We start from the raw sequence: 26,304 nt of genomic DNA, 5'->3' as shown, positions 1-26,304 counted from the left end.
CTCCCACTTTATTATACATAAATTCCTTGAGGGAGGGGACCCTGCCTTAATTGCTTTTGTATTTTCTATGGCACTTAGAACAATAGTAAGGTCTCAGTGAATGTGATGTGTTTATTAGGGGATGGGCTTTCACTGGCTTGGCTCTCAGATCCCCCTTTATAAGGGTCTGGGGCGAGGGAAGCAGGTGGAGGCTCTTTATTGAACGTTTATTGAGTCCCCGTTCTCACTCCCTAGGTGTTCTCCCTCCCTCCGATGGTGTTTTGCTTACAGAGCATGTTCGTGGGTTGTCTCGTTGAATCCTGCAGCCACAGGATGGGTGTGAGTGGACTGTGAAAGTGACGCTCTAAGTGCTTCCTGGAAGAAAGAATGTGCTCACCCGGGGAGCCTGTCACTGTGGCCGTACAGCTGTGTGGGCCAGGAGTGGTGGCTCACTCCTGTGATCCCAGGGACTTGGGGAAGCTGAGATAGGAGGATCACAAGTTCCAGATCAGCCTCTACAACTTAGTAAGAGCCTGCTACAAAATAAAAAAGGGCTGAGGATGTGGCTCGGTCATAGAGTACCCCTGGGTTCCATCCTCAGTATTGGAGGAAAAATAAAAAGTGCCTGGGTGTTTTCAGAACTGGACTGGGGAAAGGTGTTCTTCATGTGACCAGAGGCTGTACCACCCTGAAAGTCACTGGGGGTCTCTCCTCACCCAGCTTCCATGCTGTCCAGGTGACCTTCCCCCTGAACTGGGGCTCCCCTTTGTGAAATTGTTATGGCAGTGAATGTGCCCATCAGCAATCCTGAGTTGCCGGATACATCAGCAACCCTAAGTCTCTGCTTGGTTTGGCAGCAGTGAGGTTTTTCATTATAAATCAGTGAACTGACATCTTGATAGAATCTATTCATCTCCTGGAGATTTGTAGCCTTCGAGTACTGCTTGTGGGCAAGGTTTCAGATCAGCAGTGTGAGGCTTATACTCTTCTGCTTTTTTCTTTTAGTTACCGGGGATTGAACCCAGTGATGCTTAACCACTGACCCCAACCCTTTTTTATATTTTATATACAGGATCTCACAAAGTTGCGTAGGGCCTTGCTAAGTTGCTGAGGCTGGCTTTGAACTTGCGATCCTCCTGCTTCAGCCTCCAGAGCCTCTGCTATTACAGGCATGGGCCACCATACCCAGCAAGGTTTACACTCTTCATGGAGAACAGGTATTGAGGTGAGCCCTGTAGAGGGCCAGCCAGCTCTCCCCAGCTGCCATCTTGCGTCTCCAATGGCTGTTTCATACATGAGGACTGGGCCTGAGGCTGGGAGGAGAAGCAAGCCAGAAGTCCCTTAACCAAGAGGGGCTCCGTCACCATGACTGGCCTGTTGCCCAGTATAACGCGGCTACCAAGCAGACACCTGTCTGATGGATACCACAAAGGTGGTGGTGATGGGTACTGCCAGGGATGCCAGACTGCCACTCTGCAGGCCAGGCCCAGAGGGAGCTTCAGGATCCAACCAGGGAGCTTTGAGAGATCGCTGCACCCTTTCCTTGGCTTTAGGGAGGTCATGAGGGCAGTTTTGTGCAATAGCGGAGCGCCTGGCAGTCCAGAGCCAGGTCCGTGTGGCCCCGAGCTCTCGAATTCTGATCCTGGGGAAAGGGAGGGGAGGAAAAAGAGTGTGTGTGGGGGTGCTGGCTGGGTCCTGAACTCCAAGGCCTAGCGCAACACTTCCACCAGGAAGCGGGGGCTTAGCCTCTGGGGCTGGGAAAATCCTGGCCAGCAGAGTCTGTTTATCAGGGAAGCTGAGTCAGACAACGGGCCTCCTAAAAAGCTCAGCTATTTCTAGAATCCCATCCGGTCAAAGCCAATCCCAGACTCCTTCCTCTTCTCAGGGGAATTCCTTTGGGGGAAAAGGGCAAAGGGCAGAGATTGGCCCTTTCCTAAAGACCGAAACCAAACTCTGAGTTTTTGCCCATTTATGGACTTGAAGCCCCCTCCCCCAGCTAGGGTGACGCATGCCCCCAGCTTCCTCTGAAAAATATTCCTGGAAAGGGGAAAGGGAGAAACTGAAAAGGTGGGATTAGCTCCAGAAGGTGGCTAAAAACTGGTGACAGAAAGGAAGAGACCATTGAAAAGGTTAGGGAATTATTTTGCTAGGAGATTGGTGAGGGGAGGGTTTCAGAGTGGAAAGGAGACAGACGGAGGACAGAAAGGTCCGTATTCCAGAGAAAGGGTGCACGCCCTTTGGTGGGTGTCCAATTCCCCGGGAGGTAGCAGCTTCTTAAGGGCCTTGACCTTCAGTGATTTCTCCACCTTTAGTGCGATCAGAAACACCTGCCACGCTTGTGAAAATGCAGATTCCCCGCCAGGCACGCAGAGCGCAGGTCCCCAGGGATCTGAAGCAGGGATTCTGAAACAGGAAAATGGCTGGGAATGCCTCCCCCAGCCTGGGGCCTCTGCCTTATAAGGCAACTCAAGACCCCTCTGCAGGGGGCCAATATCAGCGACAGAGCCCTGGATCAAGGGTGACATTTTTAACGTTCTTATGAAATCTGCAAATGCCTTTGAAGATACGCAACCATAGCATTTCAGAGCTGGAGGGTCACTGAGAAGTCTTAGTATAACCCCCTCCTGGACAGATAGGGACATTGAGTCTCAGAAAAGTTAGACTGTATGAGGGATCATTTACCCTCGACTTTCTCTTCCCATCCCTGAAAGAAAGCCCCTTGAACTTTAGCAGGAGGAGGAAGCAGGTCCCAACCCTGTAAAACATGCCTCCCCGGCTTGGGACTGCCCACCTCCTATCACACAAGCTTTCCTGAGCTTTGGAAAGAAATGCTTTCCTATTCAAAGCTATCCCAGGATTTTTTACGGCAGGAAGAGATATCAGAGATCAGCCAGTCTAATTTTCTGCCCAAACCAGAAACTCCTTCCAGCAATGACTCCCAGATCTCTATCTCTAACTCAAATGTTTTCTCAGACTCCAGACTCCTTATACCACTTATCTGTGCTGGGAGGTCTCCTTGTCCTCATGGACCAAGAGTTTACCCCACACCTCTACCTGCAAGCCTCCTCCTCCCCAGCAAATGCAAGCTCCATCCTCCAAATTCTTCAGGCCAAAGGCCATGGGGCTGTTCTTGCTTTCTCTCTTTCTTTCACAACCCACATCCAAGCCTGTTGGATCCCCACTTCAAGATCGGTTCCCCAATGTAACTAACTACTAATTTCTTTACTGCTAGGACTCTGGTCCCAGCCCCACCATTTCGTCCAGAATTGACCTCCTACTAGGTCCCCTTGCTTCTAACTGTGAGCCTCCCACTCTATTCCCAATAAGTAGCTAGGGCAGATTGAAAAAAAAAAAAACCCAACATAAAAGCTAAGTTAGATCACATGCTTTGATCAAAATTTGCCAGTGGCTCCCTATTTTACTCAGAATAAAAGTCATGGTTCTATAAAGGCTCACAAAAACCCACACAATCTATTTTTCCCAACCCATTTACCTCTCCTGACTCCATCTTCTGCCACTCTCTCATTACTCTGCTCTGGCCTCACTGGTTGTTCTAGAACTTGCCTAACCTGCTCCTGCCTTTGCATCAGCTGTTCCTCTGCCTAGGACACTGTTCCCCCAGATAGCCACCTGGCTAAACATTTTATTCCCTGTCCCCTTCATCTTTGTCCCTCACCCTATTCTTTAGTATGTTCCTAACACTTAGGCCTTTTAATATACTATACAGTTTACTTCTTTTTTTTAATTACAGTACTAGGGATTGAGCTCCGGGCCTCATTAATAATAGGAAAGCACTCTACCAGTAGGCTTTTTATTCTCATTTTTTATTTTGAGAAAGGGTCTCACCTAGGTTGCCCAGGCTGGACCCGAACTTGCCATCCTCCTGCCTCAGCCTCCTGGGTAGCTGGGATTACAGGCATGTGCTACGGCTTCATTTCTTTAGTATGTTTATTGTTTTGTTTATTTCCTTCCACTGGAACAGAAGCCCAGTGAAGGTAGAGATGTTTGTCAGTTTTGTTCAGAAACATCTCTGGACACTATGCTGTAAGCCCTCAGCAAATAAATAGTTAGGCAATGAACAAATGAATGAACACTTCATGAAGGTGATAGCTTATCAAGCGGAATCCTGAGGCCCAGTGGCCTCTGCATTGGGTTTGCTCCAAGCCAGGGTCTGTACATTTATTTCCTTTTCCAGAAAACCACCCCTGTCATCTATTTTGTGGTTCCCAACTTCCACTTACTTCTGCTTTCAAAACACAACTGGTTGGATGGGCGGCGGAAAAGTCAAGGGGCCATCCTGATAGTGGGGACATGCTAGCATGTCACCAGAGTCCACTCCTTCCACACTGAGAAGCCTAGACACTACCGAGTGAGGGGGTTTCCGCTCAAGGACAACCTGGTCTGGCCCCTGGAAAGGGCCAAGAACTGGAGCGCTCAGAGGGCCTTTCCTATCTCCCCAGGTTACCTCCCCCATGGTTGTCTGGGTTTTCACATTCCCAAAGCGCTGATGTGGCACTAAATATTCCCGCAGTCCGGGCCTTCTCCCCCAGGGCCCAGCGTCATTGTGAGCTGAGCCTGCTTTCTGGAATGTTTTTGGTATGAGGGATCCTGGCAGGTGAGGGAAAGAGTTGTGCAGTTGGGACCCAGGCCCCCAAGTCTAGGCCCCTTTGGAGTGGAGATCTGAGAGATACTCTTTTCCCATTCAGATTCTCCTTTTCCAGAAGGCTTCTCCCATATCCCCCACCCCTAATCCCACCTACCCTGCAGCCCTCACCCTGGCTTCCAGGAGGTTAAGCAAACAGATCAAGTTCTTGGGAGCAAACACTTGCCTTGCCTCTTCATCCCTGAACGCCCATTTCCCCCAGGGCCTGCTGAGACAGGGCTGATGGAAAGGGCTTCAGGGCTGTGTCCTCTCCATCCCTCTCATCCCACCTCTTGGTTCCCCACCAAATATAGGCCCTCCTGGCTCTGTGACCTCCCCTTTTATTCCTCTTCCCCTCTTTAGTTCCTCCCTGCTTCCCCTCACTCTTTCCTCCCTCCTTCTCTGGGCTTGTGGAGACCAGGGGAGGGCGTTTCTAGTAGAGGGAATTGCTATATTCTTTCTTCCTGGCAAAGAGCTTGGCATGTAATAGATGCTCAATAAATATTTGCAGTTCCATTCACTTCTATTCTTTTATTCGGCTCTCCAAATCCAATCCAGTTCAGGTGAGTCTCCCTACCCACCAAGACTTGGCATCCCACAGACCTGGGCGTGAGATCTGGTTTTCCGATTTGCTAGTTAGGCAAGTTATTTGATGCTTTTAAGTCTCCATTTCTTCTGTAAAATGAGAATGATAAAAATTGTACCACACCGAAAAGCCTCTAACCACGCTTCGTGAATACGAAATGAGGTAACACAGATGATGTGCATTTAATAAACGGTGGTCCCTATTATCTCCCAAGATGCAATTCTACTTTTCCTCAACCAAACTCCACTTCAGCATAATCTGAGCAATTTCTCATTGAATTGCTGCCTTACCCTCCAGTCTTCAACCTCCTCTAGGGTAAGGTCTTATTTGTCACACCAGCGAGGCAGAAATTACCTGTCTTCCACAGAGCTTAGCGCACAGCGCAGCTTGAGACATGAGTGGAATAAATAAATTCACACTGCTAACTCCACAGCAGAACGCTGCACTTCTTCAGGGTGAAGATCCACCCCTGTATTTTTCCAGTGTTTATCCAGAACCTCACCCAGCGTTCCCGCACTCAGTAGGATGGATTTCTAGAGATTTCCCACCTAAATATCCCAGCTGTCACCTAAGCAATTTCTTGTTTGTGTCCTGACCTCACAGCTGCCTGCCTGCCCTATCTCCTCCCCAGGCTCAGCGACTTTTCCAGCCCTCCAGGCATTGAGAACGAAGCTCTGAGATTCTCCACCAGACAGCAACTGCTGGCAGAGACAGGTGAGAGTGGCCAGGAGCTGGAGCTGGCCAGAACTGGGGATATTTGGGGGCTGTGAACACCCAAGCAGGTCAGGGCCGGGAAGGGGGCCTGCTTAAGCCAGAGCCAGCCAGCAGCCAGCCTGCCCTTTGTCCTCATCCTCCCTTTCATCCCCAGTTCTTGGAGCCTGGGAGTTTCTCAATGGAGCAGGCGTGCAGGGAATGCTCTGCAGGGGGTAGGGGGGCTGGCCTGTGGGGGGTGGACATTCCAGGCATTCTTTACTTCCTCCTGGAGTCTGGAGTGGGGGCGGAGGGAGGAGAAGCTGCCCAGCACTGGAGGAAAGGGGATTTCTTTGAAGGGAGAGAAAATAAGGAGTGGTGGTGTCTTCAAGCAGCAGGGGGGCAGGGTGTCAAGCAGATGGCAGAGGGCGGGGGGACGGGGGAAGCGGAGAGTGGGGGTGGGGCTGGGTAATCTGCAGACCAGTTCTTCCTTTAGAAACACAGGTGGGAGGAGCAATCTGGGAGCTCCAGCCCTGGGCTTTCCCACTCCGTGTTAACAGGGCTGGTGCAGATGTAACGGAGATTCGGGAAGCTTAGAGCCTGGGGAGTTATTTTGTTTTTAATATTATTGCTTTGTGGTGTTTAGTGTGCATGCTAGGCAAGTTCCGGGTCACTGAGTCAAACTCCCAGCCCTTTGGATCAGTTTGGGTCAAGCAGTTTCTCTATGTTCTACCCCTAGCAGCCCCAGGAGAATTTGTATTAAGAAGGCTCGGAGACCTGTGCTCCACCCCCACGTCCCCAAAGAGAACAACAGGGGCTGTTTTCCAATCACCATCCTGGTTTTAATGGAGTGGTTTTTTCTGGCCACAGAGGAGGCGAGACAGCATGGGGTATGGAGTGAAGGGACTCATCTCCAGACAGCGCAACGCAACAGAACATGTGGCAACAGAACATATGGGTGTACAAAAGGTCCCCCTCCCCTGATCTGTAGGGTATCACTGCAAACACACCTCTCTGTACCGGAAATATAGATGGCATGGCGGGTTTCCCCAGAACATGGCATTCACATTATTGAAAACAGCAAAAGTCACTTTTTTCAAAACACAGAGTTTAGAACAGAAAAATAAATAAGGACATTCTAGGGTCCCGAAAGTCCAGAGAAACAGACACATCCATAATCTGGACTTCCAGAGCAGCTTGGAGGCAGAAGTTCCAGTCTTTGAGGTCCCAGGTGGGGTCCAGAGGAGTCTGGGCCCTTGAGATGAAGTCAAGCAGCAGCCTGAGCCTATTCAAGTCTTTGAGATTCATAGCAGCGACTCTGGGAGGCTCAGGCCAGGTTTGGAGGATGGAAAGGGGAAGAGAACCTTTGAGGAAACAGAGGCTGTGTTCTCTTACTCCTAGATAAATAAGGGAGGGTTCCTCCAGATCACTCCCAGGATGCCCCAGGTACTTTAGGGGTGCCACACACTAGCCCCCAGTGGTCAGTGGGGGATACAAACTTGTGTGAGGATGGTCCATCCCCACCTTGGCAGATGAAAGGTGCCACACCTCAGACTTCTTCATGGCAACAAAGGGACAGACACTGTTGAAGGACTCTATCCAGGTGTCTGCAGCCCCATCGTGGGTACAAGACACAGGCAACCTGAACTCCGACACGGGCCTCCCTAGGGCCCCCTACTTCTCTATTCTTCCCTCTCTATTATCTTCCAGGGTCAATGGGGCAGAAGACATTGAACTCCTGATGTATTCCCTGTGCCCACTTCTCCCATCCAGCCCTCCCCAGGGCTGTCTGGCAAACCATTTCAGTCTTCTGAGCTGGTATGCTGGCCCTGGGAGGCAGGGGAGAAGGCGCTCCCTACTCAGGGTGTAGCCAGCTGTATCTTAGAGCCTGCCCGGGGTTGGGGCAATGCGCACTGACCCTCAGCTGAGCTTTGAGCAGACCCCCAGTGACTGTCGGTAGGTCTGTGTCACCTCCTGGCAATCTGACAGGGAAAAGCAACTATCGCCCAGGGGGTCCTGCCGCCAGCGCCTCAGGCAGCTGCCAGGGCCCTCTGAGGGGGGCTCCTCCAGTCCCATGAGGTTGTCCACAGACACACAGCCCCGTAGTGGGGGTTCGGGGAGTCGCTCAGGCAGGTCCAGCTGGTCAAAAGACTCAGAGGACAGGATGCTGTCTTCACTCACAGCTCCCAAAGGGCGGCTGGCCCGGGCTGGGGGTGGAGGGGAGGCCAGTTCATCCAGGGAGCCAAAGGCAGTGGGGGCCGTAAGCTCCAAGGCTGTGCGGGAGAACTTGCCATTGAGTTTGAGGATGCCCTTGCGACGGAGGAGCAGCCCTGAGGCTTCAGGGGACTTCTGCTCCACAGGGTCCCCACTCACAAACACATCACCCGCATCCAAGAGCTCTCCAGACTCACTGGGTTCTGGAGAGGAGTAGTAGCCAGACTCACGCTGCCGAGGCTTCTTGAGGATGCCCCTCCTGGGGAGCAGAGGCGCCACGTGCCCTGGGCTGTCCACAACTGGGCTGAGCTCCTGAGGGTCCTCCTTCGCCCCCTCTGAGGCTGATGCCTTCTTCTTGAGAATGCTCTTTGGCAGCTTGAGGTTGCTCTTGCCAGGGCGAGGGGAAGTGTCACCAGCAGGGTCACTCTGGAGAGACTGGGCCATGTCGTTCTCCTTGCGGGACTTCTTGAGTGAATGCTGGCGCTCCAGGCCCGGTGTGGCACTGCCACCAGGCGCGTGCTGCTTGAAGAAGCTGCACACTTTAGCCCCATTCTCCAGGAAGGGGCGGGAGGATCGTCGGAGCCAGTCGGCCATGGAGGCCCGGGCAGAGTCACTGCTGGGGTGCCCACCCTCGCGCAGAGCCTCCTGCTCCCCGACACGAGTGGCATAGCCCCAGTTGACCCACCAGTGACTGGCCACATCCTCCAGGGTGGCCCGGCGGAGAGGGTTCACCATTAACAGCCACCGGATCAGGCCACAAGCATCTGGGGACAAAACACAGAAGACTTCATTTTGGCAGCTGTGATATAGGCACCCCATAGCCCCCCTCTGCTTGCCTCCATTTGAGGTCAGACATGGCTCACTCCTGAGTCAGATATGCATATTCCCACCGAGGGCCCCATACATGCCATGGGCCGTGATGGCTCCCTAGGCCAGCTTCCTGGATGGGCTCTGCCAGTTGCCTGTCCCCCATGACCCCTAAATAGCCCTTGTTTGTATTAGTGTGCATTTTTCTTCTGCTCAAGGGTAAACTAGGGCTCTCAGACACTTCTTGCCTTCTACACCCTATGCAAAGGGACATATTTCTGAAGATGAGGACAAAGCAACAGGATAATGAGACAACTGTAGCAAAGAGGATCTAAGTTGGACCTTAAGAAGTACTTTCCAAGTATAATCAAGCAAGGAAGGAAAAACCATCCCTTCCTCCCTCAGAGGCCTCAGATACTGCAGAAAGACAGTACAGGTTACCCTAATCTGCCATGGGTCATGATGGATGCTGACCCTCTTTATATTAATGCTGCTGTTTAATCCCGGCAACAGGACTGGGTGACGCACACCTGGGCCTGGATGAGAACACCTACAGCTCTCACTCACCAGAGGGCTGGGGCGGCTCCCGGTAGGCCCCGTTGCTGATCTGCTTCACCAGCGTCTTGTGATCCTGCCCGTCAAAGGGCATGGTGCCATGTACCAGGATGTAGAGGAGGACACCCAGGGACCAGCTGTCCACCTGGGAGGGGAGAACCAGCAAGGATGCAGACATGCCACTAGCCAGAGGACCATGGGCCTCACTTCCAATACCAGAGAGGAAAAGGGCATTTGCTAGAGAATGCAGAGGCCAGTGCATCCGAGGATGACCCCTCTGCGACCCAGGGGAATTGGGAGGACACTGCAGAGGGTGCTGAGGTTCATAGGGAGAGTGCTGTTCATCACCGCTCCTGGGAGGGACAGACACAAGCTTAGGAGCAGTGGCCAGACTGTCCCTTCTGGGTCAGGGTGGAGCAGCCTTGAGGGATACCAGCTCACTCCAGGGAGGACGGATTGGGTGCTGGAGGGTAACAAGGTAACGGGGAAGTAAAGAAGGTGAGGGGCCAGAGAGACTGGGAATTGGGAGACCTCTGTTCTAGCAGCAGTTCTGTCATGTCTGGCTAGAGGCCTGTCAAGTCCTGCTTTTGGGGCCCTCAGTTTTGTGCTCTGAAAAAGGAAATAACTAGAACACCAGCCCATCTATCCCTCGGGATCTAAAGGCAGTGTAAATGACAGGCAGGTGGGTGGAGGAGGAGTCACTTACCTCTGGGCCCATGTAGGGCTTCCCGTTGACGATCTCAGGTGAGGCATAGAGGGGGCTCCCACAGAATGTCTGCAGGAACTTGCCTTGGTGGTAGAGGTTGGACAGGCCAAAGTCAGCGATCTGCAGGATTAGGTCAAGCATTGGACATGGGTCACACCAAGGCCTAGGCTGCTCTGCAGCTTTCAGCTGTGCCTCTCCAGGCCCTGAGGAAACCCAGGCCCCAGGAAAGGAAAGAGTCCTTTGACTCTTACCTTACACTGGGCACAGCCAACTGTGCTCAGGCCCTGAGGACCTGTGTCCATAAAGAGCACCCCAGAGGTCTGTGGGGGCTTCAGGACGCTCAGTGCTCCTCAGGTGGCTTTCCTTATGCCATGACATATGTCCCTTTCCATGACAGGGACACCTTCTCCTGCCTGGGCATCCTCCTGATTGTGCAAGCACACCTCCCCTGGGAAGCCTTCCATGGCCTTGGGATCTTCTCCTATGAAGCCCTACAGCTTCTAATGGCTCCTTGCAACCCCTGTTCATCAGTTCTCCCACCAAGCCAGATGGAGGACCCCGCTGCTGACTTCCTTGTCTCTACCCGCAGCTCCTAGCAAAAGTGAGACCCTCGTGATGCTCCATGAGTGCTTACTGACTATGAGGAGGGCCAGCCAGATGCAGAGGGAGGCCCAGCTTCTCGCACCGTTGCACAGCTCTCCGAGGCAAGCAAGGCCCCTTACCAATTCATCACGCAAGACCCTCAGTTGCCCTTCCCAGTCAATGGCTGGTCTCTCTGCCCACACCTGGGCAGAAACCTGGGGTCAGTTCAAGATAGCTAGAGGTCAACAGGGAGAGTGGAGCAAAGATCAGGGCTGTGGTATTATTTCAGGAGAAAGAATCTTCCTGTAAGGCTCACTGAGCCATCCAACCCTGAGGCTGGAGAGGGCCCAACCCCATTCTCGCGCTCTGCAGAGACCCTCTCCCAGATAACCTCAGCTAGAGGCAGAGGTCAGTGCCCTGCTGTTCCCTACCTCTTTACCCCCATCAGATGGTCATGTGTGCCCAGGGTGGAGAGGGGCTGTTTATGAAACCGAGTCCTTTGTTTATGGTTTTATTGGCCTCTTATCAAACAGTTACCAGGTGAAGCCCATAATGAGGCATATGATCATGATCAGTGTAGATAGGAAAGTTCGTGCCTGTCCAGATTATGTGAATTTACTGCCTCTGGCTTCCCTCCCTCTGGTCAGCATCAAAGAAAGCCCCACCTTCTCCGGGAATTGGCTGGTAAGGGCAGGGACTCGGCACCAGGGCACTTCTGGGCACAGGTCAGGAATGGCTGGAGGAAACTAAGCTCTGGGCCAGGAGGTACTGAGGAGGGTCACTCTCCCTGGAGCCTATGGGGCTGGCCTCCCTGCCTCAGCCAACATTTACCAGCTCCCCCTTCCAGTCCTGAGGTCTGAATTTATCCCATCAATATGAACTTCTGCTGACTGACCTAAATTTAACTACTGCTGCATAGGAATCCAGCAGCTAATGGAAACAGGAAGTTGGCACTGAGGTGCTTGGTTGATGAGAAAAGGTGCCAAAGAGCTACTTATTTTGCAGCAGGTTGAATTGTGCATGTGTGCGGGCACGCAGGTAGGAGGACTTGGCCCCAGCCCCGTCCCTGTTGGCCCCAGGGTTGAGAGAAAGCTGGTCCTAGATTTAGACTCCTGTCAGCTTTGCGACATCAAAAGAGCACTGGGTCTGGAAGTCACCCCTCATCTTGAAGCCTCAGTTTCCTATCCATAGATGGAGGTGTTAGAATAGACAATGGCCCAGGTCTCTGCATAGCAGCAGAGAATTCTGAGCTTTGCTTTACTCCTTCAGTAACCCACTCAGAGCTTAGAGCTACTTGACTGGAGATAGGGCAGAAACATTAGGGTGGGGTTGGGTATGGAAGCTTCTGGAAACAAGAAGTGAAGCTCACCTTGATATTTCCATTGGCATCTAAAAGGATGTTCTCCAGCTTGAGATCCCGGTGGACAATCCCATTCTGAAAGAGGAGGGAACTGAGTCAGGGCAAGGTCACCAGGGAAGGGAAAGGGACAGGAATATAATCTGGAATATGCAGGAAACACAAAGGAAGCCAAGCACAGGTAAACTGGGTGCTCATTTTTATGGTCATCTGGTGCAAGAAATCACAGACCCTTCCATCCATCCCTGACCAAGAGATTTAAAGCCAGACACAAACACTCCCTCATCTGAGAGACCAGAATCCATGCTGTTTAACCTGTGTGATCTTGGACATGCCATGGATCTCTCTGGTCCATCAAGATCCAAAGCCCTGGGGACCACCCCGTTGGGGCATGGCCAGGGCAGGGGGGTGCTCACCTGGTGGCAGTAGTGCACGGCAGACACAATCTGCCGGAAGAAATGCCGAGCGTCCCGCTCACTCAGCCGCTGCCGCTCGCTAATGTAGTCATACAGGTCACCCCGGCTGGCGTATTCCATGACAATCACAATCTTGCTGCTGTTCTCAAACACTGGGTAGAGCAAGGTGGGGATGTCAGACCCTCCCAGAGTGTATTGCTTCCTACCAGGGGCCACAATCCCTCCCTGGCCCTGAACCAGAGGGGACCTTCTTCCAGGGTGTCTGCGGTGGGGGTACAGGGCTGTGGGCAAGGGCAGGAGAAAGACTTCAGCTCTCAACAAGTGAAGAAGGGGAGAGGCTCACCCTAAGTTCAGGCGTTTGAGGATTCTGAAAACCCCCAGGAAGGGAGGGTCCTTGCTGGATGAGAATGAAAGGCCAAGTTCACTGGCTCAGAACCTGACATTTTCTACCTTGTGACTCGTCAAAGCACTTCTGGATACTTCAGTATGAAATAGGAGGATGGGTGATCCTGGACAAGTCATAAAATCATTGTGCCTCAGTTTCCTCATTTGAAAAGTGGGACAATAATGGCAACCTCACAGGACTGAGAAACATAAACATCACTGACTGCTCCAAGTCTGACTGAGCCAACTGGCAGAGGGTCTAACACACAAGCATGTATTATAGAAATGGTACCTATTCTTATATCCTTAGGCACAATTTTTATTTTTAATTAATTAATTAATTTTTTTGGCAGTGCTGGGGATTGAACCCAGGACCTTGTGCATGTGGGGCAAGTGAGCTACCTCACCAGCCTTTCATGCATAAATTTGAAAAATAATGACAATAATAATGCCTGCCTTGAGGATCAGAAGAGGGATATAAGTATATGAAACTCTACAATATGGTGGAGAGTAAAGACCTTCGTCACTCCCACCACCTCTGACTTCTCATCCAGAGTATCAAGGCCAACCTTTCACGCATAATACCTCATACAGAGAAGCCATCAATAAATATGTGGTAATTAATTGGCTGGCTGGCTTCCTGGCAGTCAGCCTACTCCAGCTGGCCCATCTCCATGTATATACAGCAGGAAACATCTTGCCACCTCTTGGGCCTTGTCCTGGCATCTTTTTTTTTGGACAGGTGACTGACCTTGAGGCTCTATCACTGAGGCATAGCCCCAGTCTTCTCATTTTTTATTTTGAGTCAGGGTTTCACTGGGATGCTGAGGCTGGCCTCAACCTTGCAACCCTTGGAGTAGTAGGATTACATATACACATGGCTGACATTGCATCTTTGTGCCAGATGGGTCTGTTTTCAAAAAAAATTTTTCTTTTGTAGTTGTAGATAGACAGCATGCCTTTATTTTGTTTGTTTATTTATTTTTTAATGTGGTGCTAAGGATCAAACCCAGTGCCTCACGCATGCTAGGCTAGTGTTCTGCCACTGACCTACAGTCCCAGCCACAAATGGGTCTTATGAGTTTGGCTTGCGTGGCTAACCCTGCAGCTATTATTGCTGTCTAGCCTCTGAGAAGGAGCTGAGGGATGAGCCTTCTCCTAAGAGGGGTCCCAGCTCCCAGGCGATTGGATACAAAGTCAGGAGCACTATGCTTTGTTTCAGGGGAACGTGGTAGCTCAGCCTCCTAGAAGGTACCTGGCTGAGACTGTACTCCTGTGGTTCTCCATATCTTTGCAGGGGTGCAACCGTTGTGCCATGAAATTGGAGATCAAGAGCCAGCTAAATGCTGGGAGTGACGGCATACATCTGTAATCCTAGAAGCTCAGGAGGCTGAGGCAGGAGGATTGTGAGTTCAAAGCCAGCCTTAGCAACTTAGTGGGCCCTAAGCAACTTAGCAAGACCCTATCTCAAAATATAAAATAAAAAGAGGATGTGGCTCAGTGGTTAAGTGCCCCTGGGTTCAATACCTGGTACCAAAAAAAAAAGCCAGCCAGAGCACTTTTTGGAGAGCAGAGAGTAGCTAGGTTAGAGGTCAGGTTCCCAAACTGGAGCTTTTCTTCCAACCCTGAAGCCTGTAGCTGGGTGGGGATGAATAGGAATCTGGAGGAGCTGTTCTGACACACAGCAACTGTGATGCCCCTGTGTCTGCTGCATCTGCAGATGCAGGAGAGGCCATATCCTGAGTTTCAGAGCTCAGTTCCCAGAACCAGCTGGAGATATGGATGGCGGGGAGAACACACTCGCACGCACGTGCGCGCACGCGCACACACATACACAAAACACACACAGTGCCCAGTCATCAAGCTCAGCCTAGCTTAACCAATGCTTTGTCGTCTGCCCACTCTTCCCTCAGGGAAGTACACAGAGATACAATTAGCCCTCTCAACCACTTGCCTGGACTCTTCATGGAAGAGGCTTAGGCCACAGGGCCATGTCTTCCTATGAACCTGAGAATGGAGACTTTTCTATTTTTTCCCACTGGGAATCTTCAGACAGAGGGCGGAACATGGGTTCCCTTTTCCTCCCACGTGCTGCTGCTGTGACCCCTGGTTTCCCATTTAACTGATATTACGTAAAGGCTCTAAGCAGACAGGTGTGTGTGGGAGGGTACTCCCTTTCCCGCATCACCCTGTCTTGGTCACCTTGTTGTCTGGGTCGCAGGGAGGAGGGCAGCACTGATGTCAGAGGAGAGGAGGCTGAGAAAGACGAGGAGAGGTAGCAGCCAGCCCCGTGGCAGGAGTGATTCAGCACAGCTCAGACTCTAGGAGGCCTGGTTCTTGAGGCGCTTGAAGAACAGCACCCACACCCCTGGGACAGGTGCAGGTCTAGGTATGTTTCAGCCTCCCCCGGATTGCTAAGGATCTGGCTGCGCTGGGTAGGTAGTGTTCAAGCAGGGAGAACCTAACAGCAATAACAACCTGCAATTCTTTGAATCCCTCTCTTGAGCAGGACACTTGCTGACATTATCCAGTTAGACCTTTGCACCCTATAACGTAGATGGGAATACCCCACCTTATGGTGAGGAACTGAGGCCCTGAGACTGGACTAAATGAGTTGCCCTAAATCATGAAGCTGGGTTTCAAATCCAGCTTTTGCCCAGCCCTAAAACCTATGCCAGTTTTATTTCTTTGCATCATCAGTTTTGATTCCTCCTACACAGACACAGACACAGACACAGACACAGACACGCACACCCCTACCCCTGACTCCCAGCTCCAAGTGCTCCACACTGTACCTTCATGGATGGCGATGATGTGGGGGTGGTTGAGTGATGACATGATCTCAATCTCCCGCCGTATGTGCATCAAATCTTGCTCATCTTTGATTTTGTCTTTCCGGATTGACTTGATGGCCACCTGGGAACCATGAAGGCAGGAGATTGAGGAGAAAGGTCTGGCAGGTAGAGACATCCCTGAGGATGCTCCAGTGGCCCTGGGGGTCTGCCTGCAGCTGTTACACAGGCCCCAGGGTGTACCCAGGGAAACCATGCCACCCTGGAGCGGGGTAGGTGGCAGAGAGATTGGGGAGTACCTTTTCTAGAAAAGGTTCTCATCTGGGTCTGGTGCACGCAGATGCAGGTCCATGCAGCAAGGAAGGTCAAAACCTGCATCCCTAAGCCTGATGCTTTATGATTTACAGAGCAAATTCACCATATTGAACCAGAGGGGAATCTTTTGCTTACCATTGGATCTTTGATACCCAAAACTGTGCCTGGCACACAGAAAGCACTGAATTGGCCCTCACAACCATCCTGGAAAATAGGTCCAGAAAGCATTGTCATCCCCACTTACAGAAACTGGAACACAGAGAGGCTAAATGACTTGCTCAAAGTCAAATAGTTACTAAGTAGCACAAAGTGGGGTTAGACTATTGGCTCTCTGACTCCAGGTTTAGTCCTTTTTCTGCCCCAGCACTTTAACTTGCTATGAACAACCAAACTACAGCCAAAGGTAGTAACAACCCAAACGTTCATCAACAGATGAATGGATAAACAAAATGTGGTACCTATAATGAATATTATCCAGCTATAAAAAGGAATGCAATTATAACATGCTATAGCATGGCTGAACCTTGAAAATATTGCAGAAAGTAAAATAAGCCAGTCACAGAGAAGTAGTGTATAATCCTACTTCTGCGAAGTGCTCAGAGTAGGAAAACATAAAGACAGAAAGTAGAGCAGAGGTTGCCAGGGACATGGGGGTGGAGGGTGGAATGGGGAATTAGTATTTAATGGGTACAGCGCTTCTGTTTGGGATGATGAAAAAATTTTAGAGATGGATAATGATGATGATTTATAATATTGTGGATGTACTTAATATGCCATTGAATTGTACATTTTAAACGGAAAGCTGGCCTGTAATCCCAGCTACTCAGAAGGCTGAGGTAGCGGGATTGCAAGTTTGAGGCCAGCCTCAGCAACTTGGGGAGATCCTAAGCAAATGAGCAAGACCCTGTCTCAAAATAAAAAATAAAAAGGGCTAGGGATGTGGCTCAGTTGTTAAGTGCCCCTGGGTTCAATCCCCACTACCAAAAAATAAAATAAATTAAATAAAATGGTAAAAAATATCAAATTTTATATCATGTATATTTTATCACAATAATAAAAAAGAAAAAACCTCCAAACACCAGTCTCTTTAGGTAAGGAATGTCCCCTCCCTAGTAACAAGTAAACAAACAACCAGACAGTCAGTCTTTCAGGACTTGTATCTTGGTCCATAAAGGTGAAAAATACCATACAGGGAGCAAGCCCTGCAGCTAGCGTGGTGGTTCTGGAAGGGTGGAGGGAAGTGAGAAGAAGAGGAGAAAGTGGCCAAGAGGCAGCTGCAGCACAGCTCTTAGAGACCAGGGAGTCAGTGTCTCCCTCGGTGCCATCCCAATCTGCACAGGCTCCTGGTCAATGTGCCCCTGGCCATTGTGACTGACTGGAAAGCTGGTTGGAGCACATGGTGTGTGTGAGAGATGCTGCCTGGGGACCCAGGGTTCTCCCCTGTTCCTGTGGGAAGTTCCCACTCCCTTTCAGAGCCTTGGTTTTCTTTTCTGTGAGATAAACAGGTTGAACTTCACTGTCTGGGGGGCTTTCTCCCTGAGTCTATGAAATGAGCTGTCCAGATGCCACAGGGCCCTCTGAGGCTGCAAGTCTCTATCTGGGGCTGGGTGGGGGTAGGGCGGGGTGGGATGGGGTATCCCAGGGCTGTCAGTTCCTGGCAAGTCCTGTCCAAGGACACAAATAGTAAATAGAGACTTCCTCTATGGGCGATAGGAGGTTAGGAGAGATCTGAAGGTGCAGACTGAGGTAAAGGGCTCCTCATTCAGTTTCCCAGGGGGGTTTGCCTCCCCTCAAGATTCAAAAGGAGACAGAAAAAAGGAAACCCTTGCTGGAGGGGAGGGGCCTCTAATCCCCCTTTCACAGGCTCTGGTGGCAGACAATGGCTTTCGCTTACAGGGACAGTAGGCCCTGTCGGCCTGTGTCCCCCCCATCAGACAAGAATGCGGAACGGCCCTAATCCAGTAAGAGGAGCTGCTCACAAAGCCCAGGGCCCGGTCACCCCAGCAACGGCCAGGGATGGCGTGCCCTTCACCCCACTCCTCCCTGAAGCTGCATCAGTGAAAGAGGAGAGGCCCAGCTCGAGGGCCCTCCCTGAGCAGGGCAAGGGAGGACAATGGCAGGCAGGATGGATGGTCACCATGGAGTCTCCTCCCCAAGATGCTAGAGAGGCCCACGATGCAGCTGCAGGGGTAGGGCAGCCCCCCTCTGCTCCAACCCCCCATCTCTCCCCAGTGAACTCACAGAAAACTCCCTGGGCTTGGAAATTGGGCAGGGGGCTGGGGATAGGAGGCACCTCTCTTGAATTGGACTCAGAATTTATCATTCCCACACAGTCTCTTTCCACACCTCTTTTCTCTCCCTTCGGGAAAGATTTTATGGGCTAGTTTGTTTCTAAGCCTTTGTCTCTAAAATTATTAATGGGTAAAGTGCAGTGAACTCTTCAGAAACAGAAGCCCACAAAAATATATAAATAGTAAAAACAATCACATGTAGACACAAATCACTATCTGGATGGAAATATTTGAGAGCTTAAGATGCAGACATATGCAAAGACTATGCCTATCTGGGTTGTTTAACCGTGTACATACACAAGGTATGAAAGTAAGGTAAACCGTCCTAGGCTTAGGGGCAGAGCGCTAAAGATAACAAGGTTTAAAAGAAGTGAGGTTCTAAAAAAAGGGAATTTGGGGTACTAGAAGGAGTTTCTGTGTGACTAGAGGTACAGAGTAGAACCCTGAGATCCATCTCTTTCAACTCTGGAAGCCTGGAATTCTGAATCAGAATTCTTTTTTTTTTTTTTTTTTTTTTTGTATCAGGGATTGAAAAAAGTGAGTTTTTAAGAACTTTAATTTCTTAAATTAAAGATGATAAATGAAATGCCTCTGTAAAATATAATCCTTCAAAAGTCCATATAACTATAACAGGCATATTAAAAGCCCATGGGTTTGGTTATTATTAATTATTATTACTTTGATAAGGAGCATTTTACAAATTTTTATGTATTTTTGTTCTAATTAGTTATACATGACAGTAAAATGCCTTTTGACACATCATGCATAAATGGAGTATAACTTCTCATTCTGTTGGTTCATGATGTAGAATCATACTGGTTGTGTAATCATATATGCACATGGGTAATAATATCCAATTCATTCTATCAACACAGCCCCCTTTTTAAAAAATTTTTTTTAAATGTTGATAGACCTTTATTTTATTCATTTATTTATATGTGGTGCTGAGAATCGAACCCAGTGCCTCTCACATGCTAGGCAAGCGTTCTACCACTGAGCTACAACCCTAGGCCCAACACAGTCCCTTTCTAATATTTTATTTTATTTTTTTAATTTTTAATTTTTATTTGTTATAATTAGCTATACATGACAGTAGAATGTGTTCTGATTCATTGTACACAAATGGAGCACAACTTTTCATTTCTCTGGCTGTATATGAGGTAGAGTCACACCATTCATGCAATCATACATGTACCTAGGGTAATGATGTTCCCTTATTTTATTTTGAGACAGGGTCTCTCTGAGTTGTGTAGGACCTCTCTAAATTGCTGAAACTACCTTTGAACTTATGATCCTCCTGCCTCAGCTCCTGAGCAGCTGGGATTACAGGCGTGTGCCACTGTGTCTAGCCAGAATTATTTTTTTTCCTGGGGCTGGGAATTGAACACGTGAGGCAAGTGCCTATCACTGAGTCATTCCTCTAGCCCTTTAAATCGAAGTTGTTAATCTTCAATGAACAGTTCCACCCTCCTCCACGATCAGGCTCTGAGAGTAGGTTGAGGACCCTCCAGTTACCCACATTAGGTCCCAGAAGATCACAGCTTGGCAGGTACTTCGGAAGAAGGAAACAAGTATGTCATCGGGCCTCTGTCAGTCCCCAAGCAGGTGAGACAGACAAGAAGAGCTAGCTATATGTCACTGCCCTGGTGAGACTGCCAGTTTCTCAGAGGACAGGCCTCTAGCTATGCGCTGGTCAGTCTGTCAGAATAAATTAGATAGCGCACCAGCTCAAGCCTAGACAGAGCTCGGCATACAGAGAGCATGCAACGATTATTTACTAGTGAACTTAAATCATAATAAATATTTATTGGTTAAGTCACCAGACTGATCTTTGACTGATGGGACCAGTGGGCAGATAAGATTTTCTCCCCTTCTTTTCAAGCCTGGGTGGAGTCAACCTCAGTTACGAGAACTAATTTTAGGGACCTTTGTTCTCACCTGCAGGATAGCTGGTCAACTATGTTCGAGAATAAAAAGAAGCTCATGAGAGGCAAGGATCAAGCTGTTAACTGGATCACCCAGAGGTAGGAAGGCTATGTGCCCCAGGACAGTCCTGGTTTATCCTGATACAACTCTTAATTTTGCCCCTTTTACACTCCAAAGCACTCAAGTTTAGATAATATATTATATGGCCACCATATTCAGAGGGGGAAGGAAAACCAGTCCCAATGATGACAACATGAACATGAACATCTCACCAGTGAGTGGGCTTCAAGAGCCTGGGTGTCTAACTATTCAACTCAAGGCAAGTCACTGGATGATCCGGTTAACTGGTCTGGCTAGTTTTCATGTCCATGTCATGTAAAAAGTGAAAGACTAAATCTCTAATAGCTGCTGGATGCCTACTATGTGCCTGGTATATTGTGCTGGGTGTTGGGGATTCAGATAAAAAATTAGTGTCCACTGCTCCAAAAAACATTAGACAGTCTCTATGTCAAGGTCCCCAGTCCTGTGGGAGGACTGAAAATTAAATCAACTTCAGCCTAGTGGGAAAAATGTGGCAGCTGAGGTCCCTGCCTGCGGAGGGGCTCCAGGAGCACTACAGAGAGGTTTCTTTTGTCTGGAGGAGCAAGGAAAACCACCCCTGGGAGAAAACTGTTTTAGACCTCAAGGAACAGGTGAGGCTTGCTAAGCCAAGGGAGGTGGGCTAGAGAGGGACAGTAAGGACATTCCAGGTGGAAAGAAGGGGGATAGTCATGAATGTGCACATCTGGATGGATCTCTAAGCTCCCTTCCACTAGAGCACTCTCAAGCTGAGCTTTGGAAATGGGACATCTGTTAACAGGCCAGGGAGGAACTAACCAAGGACTGTGGCAAGGTCTCCATAGTGCGGCTATGTTAACCTGCCTGAGCATCATTCCTGCTGATGTCATCACAGAGCTCTTCTTGTCCGAGCAATCCTGCATGTTAGAAAGGTGGCGGGGCAAACTTCTCATCCAGTTTTGCAAACAGAGAACGGTGAAGTCCAGAAGGATGCACTGCCTTTTCCAAAGTTCCTCAGTGCATCAAAACAAAATCAGGATCTAAGATGGAGGGTTGCCTGGGGAAGCTAACATCTTAGAAGATACAAGTTCCTTGGAGGTGGCCAGCTCTGCCTCCCATTCTAAGGGAATGTCCCACATCTTGCCGTGGGCCAGGCTGGACAGCCCTCCTATTCCACTTACAGATATAAAACATGCCTGCTCCTTCACCAATACACCGATACAATGGATGCTGGGGCTCCATTGGTAAACACTGCCTCCCTCCCATGAACTCAGATCACGAATAATCTGCATTCAGGAGAAGGCTGTAGAAAGTTCTTAGGGGGGAAAAAAAAGAGGAAGAAGAAGATTCAGAGATGCTGTTCCCGGTGCTGGAGAGAGGGTACAAGCTGGGCATTTCTGGTCACAGCTATCACCTGGGGTTGGAACCAAGATGCTTGATTCCTTGCTGGCCTTTCATGGAGCAGCTGCTGTCTGGGAGGCGGGCAAGGAACTGAAGGATGACCCATTTAGATAGCAGAGGAGAGGTTGGGCTAGGCCGGCCTGAGCTCAGAAGAGAGGGAATGGGGGTGGCTCACTATCCTACCAAAGAACCTGGCGGAACCTGGCCTAGGAATCAGGCAGGGAAAAGGAATGGGATCTGAAGGGAGTCTGCGCCATCTCCCCTAAGGCCAGTATTTCACTACCCCACTGCCTCCTTCTAGCCCACTCTGCCAGGTTCCTGGGCGAGGAGCTTCCCTGCCCAGCCCTCTTGTGTGGTTTGGCTGGGGCCCAAGAACAAGAGTTGCCTGCAGCCTCCCTCCCTGCTGCTGAGCAGGCAGGTGCAGGAGGAGCCAGGAGGCAGTGTCACGCTGAACAAGCCTTTGGCAGCTGGCCAGGCAGAGTCCTTTTCTGAAGCTGGTGCTGAGGGAGACACTCCACCTTCGAACAAAACAGAGACCACAGTGGTTTATCTCAAGGAAGGCAGAGCATAGTACATACTCTTTCTTGGAGCAGGACTGTCCCAGGAGAGAGGGGTTTCCAGGAAAGAAAAGGCAGGGACCAGCCTTGCGGGAATAATCACTGTGTTAGACTGTGCTAAGCACTTTACATAGATGATCTCATTTCATCCTAGAATCCCGTGAGGTCGGATTATAATTCCACTTCACAGATGAGGAAACTGAGGTACAGAGAGGTCACACAGCTGATAAGCAATGTAGCCATAATATGAACTCTTGTAGCCTTGATCTGAGTGGCAGCCTCCTGGATGAGGTTTAAAAACCAGGAATGTAGCACAGTTTCCCCACCCAGGATCCCTCAATATAGTCAACTAAGGGAAGGGGGGTTGGTTCCCAGTGACTTCCCACCCTAAGCACTGCTGGAGTGCTGGGAAAGGCATGAAAAGCTAGCTGTTGGAGTGACAAAGCACAGAGACAAGCCTGGGCTCATTTCAAGGCCAACTTCCAGACCAAGACTCAGCACTTGGTCATCTAGGGCCTGGGGTAGACCAGCCTGGAGCCTGTTGCAGGCCTTCTACTAAGCCAGTCAGAGGAGAAGTCACTTCTCTCTCTGGGTCTTTCTTTCCCATGGTTCAATGAAGGAATCAGATTATCTACATTTTCAAACATTTTGAAGGTCTGCTTGGCAAATTCAATATATAAGAGAGACAGAAGCACCCCCATTCCACTGCACTACCCATTTGGACACCCCTCATAGCAACTTTGGAGGTAAGACTTCCATACTGGTCATCTCAAAGGCTTTGGTGGCCTGCATTGTTCCAAAGACGCCAGCATATGTTCTCTTTTGGGGAAGGAATGGTCAGGGGACCTAGGAGACTTACAGGAGGAAATGTCATTTGGATACCAGGAATGTGTCCAAGATTCAGGGTAAATATTTGTTTTTCCTCTGATGCCCTCTAGAGCCGTCATTAGTCCCACCCACCTGCCGCTCCCTCTAAACAATCCCATCTGGCCCCCCACTAATTTCACCTAGGCAGGTTGGGAATGGAAAGTGTGCTAGAATGGTGGAGAAAAATTAGGGATAGAGCTGCCTGCAGGCTTTTCTCTGAATCTAGGCCCTGTCAACAATCTCAGTTCATGTGGGGGAAGGTTTAGGGCAGCTCCATGCCCTTCTTCCCCACTACCGAATCCTGAGGTATCAGGTCTCTTTCCCAGAGTCTAAGTGCAAGGGATGGGTGGGTGGGGAAGAGGGCGATGCTCCAGAATTGAGAAATCACTGGCATAGGAGAAAGCTGCTCTCCAAGAAAGAGGGGGATCCTGAGCAAGCTCCCAGCAGTAGTCCTGGGTGGTCTACGGATCAGGGAGGTTCAGAACAGGTCTCAGCTACCAATCTTGTCTCCCTATATACAGAAAGAGGCATGAGGCCGAGGAGTTTCTTCTGAATTCTCTGTGCTGATGTACTAAGAGCTGGAATCCCTGCCTGGAACTTCTGAGGTTTGAAAACTGAAAACTCCTTTATCTCACTCTGAAATCAAATGAGATCTCTCTGTGTGAGTCTCTGTCTCTCTCTCACACACACACACACATGCACGCACCCACGGTGATTCCAGTCAAAAGCCTGGTGGGATCTCAAACTCGATCTCAGTTTCCCAATTTCTGGGCCTCCCCCCACCTGACACTCAGTCTACCTCCCAATAAGAGGCATGGGGCACAAGCCACGAGCAACTGTTTTTCAGCTAAGCCCCTGACAAAGCCTGGGCCCAGCAGTCTCAAGCCTGGAGCTGCACCAGGCCCTCATTCTTTATAGAAAGAGAAAGAAAAGGAAAGCCAGAAAGTACATGATTGCCCAATAGCTGTAACCTGGCAGCAGGCAACCAGGGACTGTGCCAGGCGTTAGCAGGAAAAACATACTCGGTCCTATTGATGGGGCCATAATCCACTCCTTTCCTCAACATCTACTCTCCTTCACCAATGAAACGACTTCTTGAATTTCAAACCGGCTACCGGCTGCAAAAGCAAACACAATCATAGCCAATAGGGCAAAACATGGCCACACTTAAACACACACACAACTCACAAGCAGCACCCAACTGAATTCAGCAAACCATAATCCCTAAACCATGTGCTCTGAATGGCTTATTAAAATACAAATTATAGACCATCATGAGGAATTTTTCTGGATATGGAAGTAGAGAATAAGTATTTTAAACAAGCACCCCAACTGATTCCCATGCATGCTAAACTCAAGTTTGAGAACCACTATTAGCTAACGTTGGGCAGATTTGCCATCCTGACAGGGTTGGCCTTTCTGGATACAACTATCAGTTCTCACTGTAAGTTCTGTGCATTAGAAACAATTTATCATTCGTTATCTTATTCAATCTTCCTAACAGTTTGTGAGGAACCCTGTTCTCTCCATTTTTGCAGAAGGGGAAACAGAATACAGAGAGATGAAGGAAATTGCTCAAGGTCACAAATTACTATGACTACCAACCCACAGTCCAAATCAACAGTAGGAGTTCCTGAAAATGCCCCAAACCCAAAGCTATCTTCTTGGGGCACAATGAACTTGCACCAGAGTCTGGTGTTATAATTCCCAACATCAAAAAACTCATCATAATTAAATTTTGACTGAATCGCAGAGCTTGAAAGGACCTAAGTATCAATCCCAATCTGTGCAAATCTCCAGACTGCCAAAGTGGATAAAGTGGATAATCTCCACACTTAAATGATCACCTCAACCACACACCTACTTATCAAACCCCTGCTAAGATCAGGTGCCTTCTACTTCCTCTTTCCATTCCACTCTGTTGAGTAGCCTGTTTCAAGCAAAATTTAACTTAAGTCCTATCTTCTCTAAGGACATGCCGGCTAGTGTTGCTGGGGTTCTCAGGTCCACAAACATAGTCCCTACAATCATGGACAGACATCTACAAACGTCGGCATATGAAGACTGCATGCTGGCAACGCCACCGATCAATACACCAGCCCCAGACTCCAATCCTCCACTCCCAGCCGGCGGCCCAGCCCCAAGCCCGTCCGCCTGCCTGCCCAAATGGCCAGCGCAGCGAGAGACACTTACCAGGCGCCCTGAGCTCTCTCGCGCCTTTTTCACCTTCCCGTAGGTGCCTTTGCCTAGGGTCTCCAGGAACTCGTAGCGGTGCCGCAGGTTGTGCTTGTGGTGATGCCGCTTCACCGCCTGCTTCTTCATCAGGGGCTTGGGGGACTTGATGAGCCCGTCTGCCAGTGGCCGGGCGAGCTCCGCCGCCAGGGTGGCGGTGGCAAAGGAAACCGGGCCCGGGCGCCGAGGGAAGGCCAACGACTCCATGGCGGGCAAGAGGTGAGAGAGGGTGGAGAGTCAATCGTCTGGTTATGCGGGACAGCTAGGTTCTCGGGTACATGTCCCGCACTCGGAAAGCGAAGTCACAGCCGCAGCCGAGCGCGCTCTAAAGCGCCGCATTCCAAGTTATTATAAACGCTCAAAGCCAGAGGCTCTGGCCACGCCCCCCAGAGTCCATTGGTCTGCTTGCCGACGGCGCGTGACCAGAGCCTTCCCCATTGGCTCGCCCAGGCCCCCGATACCGCCTTCTCTGCGTGGCCAGGAAAGGTGTCAGTGGAGCCCCGCCCACCTGGGCCCTGAGGTACAGGAGTGGGAACTGGGGAATGCCTATGGAGGCTGCCTGACAAGTTGGTACTACTGAAATCTGGAACTCTACTTTGAGGACCCTCGAAATGGCCCTTGCCTCTGAGTGGCGCTTGGTTTTGGTTAGAGCCACCCGTTCTATTGTGCTGTGTTCTCAGTTGGCAAGGGGGCAATCTGAGGGCGCTAGAGATCACAAAAGTATTTCTCCATCCTGAGCAATTTTCTTCTCCCAAGCCAAAGTCACTTGACCACTTAAGTCCAAAAGGAGAAAGGGGGATGGGTTGGAAAGGTGGTGGACTTCAGCCAAGTGGTTGGACTGGTGGAGGGCTTCTCAGCCTTAATTAGATCTTGGAATCCAGCGCTCCTGGAAGGTTTTTACCCCTTCATCAAAGCGAACTTGTAGTGTTGAATGGATCTCTCAAGATG

At 50.1% G+C, this 26,304-nt stretch overlaps 1 protein-coding gene and 1 long non-coding RNA gene across 3 annotated transcripts; both read right to left on the bottom strand.

Moving 5' to 3' along the window:
• Nucleotides 1-395: 395 nt before the first annotated feature.
• LOC306641594 lies at nucleotides 396-3,515 on the bottom strand. Its single transcript, XR_013758207.1, has 3 exons — nucleotides 3,473-3,515; nucleotides 1,390-1,621; nucleotides 396-512 (listed from the first exon to the last, which is right to left on the bottom strand). It is a non-coding gene; the product is annotated as an uncharacterized lncRNA (long non-coding RNA).
• A 3,200-nt stretch (nucleotides 3,516-6,715) lies between these two features.
• Nucleotides 6,716-25,701, bottom strand: NUAK2 (NUAK family kinase 2). 2 transcript variants are annotated; one of them, XM_079107533.1, is made up of 7 exons: nucleotides 25,318-25,701; nucleotides 15,714-15,834; nucleotides 12,535-12,686; nucleotides 12,131-12,196; nucleotides 10,180-10,299; nucleotides 9,486-9,618; nucleotides 6,716-8,875 (listed from the first exon to the last, which is right to left on the bottom strand). In XM_079107533.1, exons 1-7 carry the CDS (start codon nucleotides 25,561-25,563, stop codon nucleotides 7,818-7,820), a joined length of 1,896 nt encoding a protein of 631 aa, XP_078963659.1. In that variant the 5' UTR covers nucleotides 25,564-25,701; the 3' UTR covers nucleotides 6,716-7,817. The 2 variants fall into 2 exon arrangements, with proteins under 2 accessions (XP_078963659.1, XP_078963660.1); XM_079107534.1 differs by lacking the exon at nucleotides 25,318-25,701 and adding an exon at nucleotides 22,159-23,815.
• Between the last annotated feature and the right edge of the window lie 603 nt (nucleotides 25,702-26,304).

This window comes from Sciurus vulgaris (assembly GCF_902686455.1).
Source record: "Sciurus vulgaris genome assembly, chromosome: 12".
NCBI classification, from domain to species: domain Eukaryota; kingdom Metazoa; phylum Chordata; class Mammalia; order Rodentia; family Sciuridae; genus Sciurus; species Sciurus vulgaris.
The sequence above is the reverse complement of the archived record's forward strand: the minus strand, read 5'-3'. Positions and strand labels throughout refer to the sequence as shown.